At 58.9% G+C, this 2458-nt stretch overlaps 1 protein-coding gene across 1 annotated transcript; it reads right to left on the bottom strand.

Annotated features, from left to right (window-relative positions):
• Nucleotides 1–1098: 1098 nt before the first annotated feature.
• On the bottom strand, nt 1099–1563 carry LDBPK_181560 (hypothetical protein, conserved; the record flags this gene model as incomplete). The annotated part of the gene is made up of 1 exon (XM_003860122.1): nt 1099–1563. One exon carries the CDS (start codon nt 1561–1563, stop codon nt 1099–1101), a length of 465 nt encoding a protein of 154 aa, XP_003860170.1.
• Between the last annotated feature and the right edge of the window lie 895 nt (nt 1564–2458).

The raw sequence follows: 2458 nt of genomic DNA, 5'->3' as shown, positions 1-2458 counted from the left end.
CCTCCAACCAGTGGGCAGTGAGGGGGCGGGGAGTGGGAGATACGCTTGAGCCACGCTGACGCTCTGCCTATCATGTGCATGGCTCAGACGTGTGCACTGTCGCAGGCCGCTCCGACACCACGCCATCCACGGCCTGGCCGCCGACATCAGGGGCGATGCAGCGCTCGGGCCTCCCCCTACGTCGTCGGTGCTCGGCCCTGCCACCACCAGAGGTGCCTCGAGACGTGTGGCAGGGATAGGGCTGCTGCTGGGCCTCCCCCGACCCGCTCTGGGTGGGGGGGGCGCGGGGTCCTGAGCTACCACGCACCAAGGTGCCCCCCCGTCAGAGAACGATTGCCGCTCCTGGAAGGGGAGGTGCAAAAAAGAAGAGTGCAATGAAAAGCGCGTAGGAGTCACACCAGCCAAGAAAGCAAAAGACATCCACCATAACGGTGGTAGCAGGAAGAGGAAAGGGAAGGACGGAGAGAGACCGATGCAAGACAGAGTGTGAGAAGCGGAACAACGATTCACGCAGGGCACGCAGCCCGAGACACGAAGAAGACGTATCTCTCGCCTCCCTCTTTCTTGTATATCAGAAAAAAAGAGCTGGGGTGGGGTATGTGGTGTGGCTACACCTCCCCCCTGTTCCTCCCCGTTTTTCCTGCGCAAGGCGTTGAGCAACAACGTGGTTGAAGCGCGAGAGGAGGCAGGAGAGAAACAGCAATAAGGAGAAGGGCAAGCCCTTGCGTCATCAACAGCAGGGCTCAGCCACTGAGGGAACAAAGGAAACATGCACATGCCGACTGGATTCGCTAGGGCGTCGCACTGCCATGACTACCCAAAGCAGCATTCGTAGCAGCCGCCGTACTCCCCTCGATGCGCAAGACTGTACAGGCGGACCCACGTGCGCACATGCATGCGGGGCAACATAAATCGAGCACCGCGGAGTGAACCATCGAAAAGCTGGGTAAAGCATGACACGCTGAAGCAAACAAAATGAAAAGGGTCGAAAGTGACTGAGAGAGCTAGGGAGGGGTGGGTGGGCAGCTGCCTCTGTCACGCGTGCTGGCGGGAATGAGATGATCAGCCGAGAGATGGCTACACCACCCCCATTTTCTCTCATTGCTGGTAGACAAACTGCATAGCCTGAATCGGTGCTCGGCAGGTCGGACAGGCACTGTTCCCGATGCGACTCGCGCAGCTCCAGCACGTGCACAGGTGTCGGCATGGCAGAAAGACGGTGTCTTTGCAGTTTTCTAAGCAAATAACGCACTGCTCCGCGTCGAACGTGGCTGGCGTAGGCTCGTAGTTGGGCGGTGGCCGAACCGTGAATGACTTTGTAAGTGTCCAGCTTTTGTAGGTCACCGTCCCAGCCAAGACCAGTGTGCCGGCAACCACCGCGAGGTTGAGTCGACTCAACGGGCCAGCTCTATCGGCGTTCACGATGGACTCCAGCATTTCCTTCTGGCTATTGATGGTCAGCTCGTGCTGCGCTATGAGGCTCTGCTGGTCTCCCAGCTTCTGGAAAAGCTTCCACCCGGCAATGCCAATCGGCACAAGTGCGATAAGCTCCAGCCCGCTCATGATGACGACGGTAAGCGCGATAACGGCGGTAGTGATCGAGAAGGATGGCGGCACCAAATGGCAACGACGTGCTAAGGTCGAGGGAATAAGTGGTGTGTCTGACACGTGAGCAGACCTATGTCACACCACGTCACCAGAAGAACCAATGAAGCACAGATTATAGCAACGACTGTACCCTCCTACTCAAGTCCACTTGCACACCCTGCCTGGGGCGCCGCTATGGGGCTGATAAGCCACAGAGTGCTTGTGTGCCTGCACGTTGACGAAGAGACGTGCAGCGAGCCGCTCGACGCAAGACACCGCAGCAAAGAAAGCACAGACGAAAGTCGGCGGACGGCTATACGGGAGGGGCCCAGAGATGAGGCAAAACAACGCGGCAGGACGCCGCTCACGTAGAAGCGAGTGAAAATTCTGCGGGTGTGCGTGTGACGGGAGATGTGCACAAGGGAACGAGTAACAGCGCAATCGACGGCAGACAAGAAAAGATGCAAGCACCGCGCGTTGCAAGTGGGCAGAGGAGGTGCGAAGAACTCATAAGAACACATGGCAGACCGCGCATACTCGCGCACGCATCAGCGACTTTTCCTCTCCTAAAGACGGCGGGTCTACGCGGACAGCAGGCCACCGATAAAAGGTGTCTTCGCGCCTCCATCCCCCCCCCGCCCTCCTCCTCCGCCATCACGCGGTTCGTGAATCACAACCCGGAAATGCCAGCGGTGAGCTAGCGTTCCGTCGTTGCCCTTCAAAGCCATTTGTTTTGCGGTTCTGCGTTTCCATGTCGCTGCCACAGAGCACGACCTCAACTCAGCTCTACCCGGCCCGCCAAAGGCCCGTCGCCTGGCGCGACGCAGCCCTAGACACGCGCTACAGCAGTGCGCCCACTCAGCCATCTGAG

Source organism: Leishmania donovani, chromosome 18 (genome assembly GCF_000227135.1).
Source record: "Leishmania donovani BPK282A1 complete genome, chromosome 18".
NCBI lineage: Eukaryota > Euglenozoa > Kinetoplastea > Trypanosomatida > Trypanosomatidae > Leishmania > Leishmania donovani.
The sequence above is the reverse complement of the archived record's forward strand: the minus strand, read 5'-3'. Positions and strand labels throughout refer to the sequence as shown.